The sequence below is a fragment of the Anneissia japonica genome, unplaced genomic scaffold, assembly GCF_011630105.1.
Source record: "Anneissia japonica isolate Jap-2015-1 unplaced genomic scaffold, ASM1163010v1 scaffold9359_len9367_cov173, whole genome shotgun sequence".
Lineage (NCBI taxonomy): Eukaryota > Metazoa > Echinodermata > Crinoidea > Comatulida > Comatulidae > Anneissia > Anneissia japonica.
In genome coordinates, this window is record NW_022755353.1 from 1 (window position 1) to 2,149 (window position 2,149).

At 33.9% G+C, this 2,149-nt stretch overlaps 1 protein-coding gene across 1 annotated transcript; it reads left to right on the top strand.

Annotated features, from left to right (window-relative positions):
- Positions 1-352: 352 nt before the first annotated feature.
- On the top strand, positions 353-1,929 carry LOC117123425 (zinc transporter ZIP12-like). The gene is made up of 3 exons (XM_033269330.1): positions 353-411; positions 1,143-1,298; positions 1,583-1,929. The coding sequence occupies exons 1-3, from the start codon at positions 360-362 to the stop codon at positions 1,927-1,929; spliced, it is 555 nt and encodes a 184-aa protein (XP_033125221.1). The 5' UTR covers positions 353-359.
- Positions 1,930-2,149: the final 220 nt, after the last annotated feature.

The following is a 2,149-nucleotide window of genomic DNA, read 5'->3' on the forward strand; positions in this document are numbered from 1 at the left end:
GCCAACCCCCCCCCCCCCCCCACCACCCAATGAAAAATACTTTTCTACGCCACTGACGTACATCATAACGCGTTTTTTTTTTTCTTGTTTAAAGCACACCGTAAATAATAGAACCACAGAAATCACAGAGTGTTCGTATTGTTTCTCGCTGTTTATTCTATTTATGGCCTAATCTTGTTCATTAAAAAAACATGTGCATATTACCCTGGGGTTGCATTTTTGTCTTTAGTTTCTATTGGAAAATATATTCATCGAACTTTTGTTAACATTCATTCTATTTTACCCGTCATATATTATATATTTGATAATTGGTAAAAATGAATGGATAATGTTTTTATTTTTTACAGGAGAGCATTAAAATGGAGGAAGACAAACGTCAATCGAATAGTACACTTATTGATAATAAAAATGGTAAACTAGAAATACAATAAAATATTTTAATGATAAAGTTTGTAGTTAACGAAACAGATATGTAATAAAGATACTGAAAATGAATTATATTCTTATTGTGGCAAACATTAATTGCTTTTAAAATACATATAATCGTGATTAAGTATGTCTCTCAAAAAAGATTTACATTGTTAAGCTAAATCAAAAAATAGTATAGCCGTAATAGTCAGTGTATATAAATGAAACAAATGAGTAGGTAGCGCTTTATTTGACTAACGATGAATTTTATTTCACAAGCTTTCGCCTCAGTCAATGGGGCTTCATCAGGTGATTGTTTGTTAAGCTAGTTTTCAGCATCAAATATAGGCCTAATGCCTCTTAAAAAACATCGGTCACAGAGCGCATACTCTACATAATTATTATGAAGGAGAAAATACCATACAATTTAGATTGTATTATGTAATGCTAACTTGTAATTCTTTAATTCAAAAATAGACTACAGTATGGCCTACATATTAAAAAGGAAATACGACTGTAGACCTATACCTGAATTTTAAAACATGTTACATTAAATAGACAGATGACTGCTTATATTCTTCCTCGGCCATTTCTACACAGTCTCTGTAAGTTGGATGCTACCCCAGAGTAAAATAAACTTAGGCTAACCCTATGGGTGATTTGCCTACGCAGATGTTTGTTAAAGTTGTCGTAAACTCCATTCGAAGTCTGACTGACGTGTGTTTACATTGTAGGTGGTGTTAATTCGTTAAATGCGATGATTCTGATTGGAGATGCTATTCATAATCTGATGGATGGACTTGCAATAGGCGTGGCCTTCACCGCCGATATATTAGTGGGCGTGTCCACTTGTATTGCAGTTATGTTCCACGAACTCCCCCACGAGTTAGGTGAGAACTTGCCAAATGTTTTCTTATAACAAAAATCATGATGGGCAAATCATGACGACGATGATGAGAATATAAAGACGACGATGAGCAGATAATGATAAGGAGGAATTGGATGATGATGATGATGATGTTGATGTTTGATAATGATGACGATGATAACGACGACGATGATGATGAATGTTTTTTTTTTACTGTTGATAATATATAATAATCATTCTCATAAGTTAGGCCTAATTATGAAAACTAACTACATCATGATTAAAAGTTTGTTTCTTTAATTTTAGGTGACTTTGCTGTCCTCGTTAATAATGGTCTTAGTGTAAAAAAGGCGCTGTTGTGCAACTTCGGCACTGCGTGTATGGCATTTATTGGGTTGTATATTGGAATAGCTGCCGGGGAAGGCACTGCTATCCATCAATGGGTGTTTGCTGTCACAGCAGGAATGTTCATCTACGTTTCCCTCGTAGATTTGGTAAGAATTGAATCCACTCCCAATTGGATCAAATCATCAAATGATCAATCATTTGATGATTTGATATTTACATATAACATTCTTAACGGCTATCTTGATTTATATTACATGCTATTATTTTTTTCCAGCCGTACTTATTGTGTAATGGAGTGTATCTGACCTTATTTAAATCCGTTAAACCATGAAGCATCTGTGGTCTAATAGTTATGACGCTCGCCTTGACAGCAGTTCGAATCCCGTCAGACACATTTTGTTATGTTTCATTACACTATTTATAGGACAATATTCGTTGAGAACTATGCAACACGATGTATTATCATGTCCTTCATTATTCGAAACACTGTATTTACCTTTCTTTGATGATTTATATATATATATA

Excerpts from the sequence above, each read along its gene's own strand:
- LOC117123425 (XM_033269330.1), top strand. The coding sequence starts at position 360 with ATGGAGGAAGACAAACGTCAATCGAATAGTACACTTATTGATAATAAA. Across the intron at positions 412-1,142 it reads ACTTATTGATAATAAAAATG|GTGGTGTTAATTCGTTAAAT; the intron begins GTAAACTAGAAA and ends TTTACATTGTAG. Across the intron at positions 1,299-1,582 it reads CGAACTCCCCCACGAGTTAG|GTGACTTTGCTGTCCTCGTT; the intron begins GTGAGAACTTGC and ends CTTTAATTTTAG.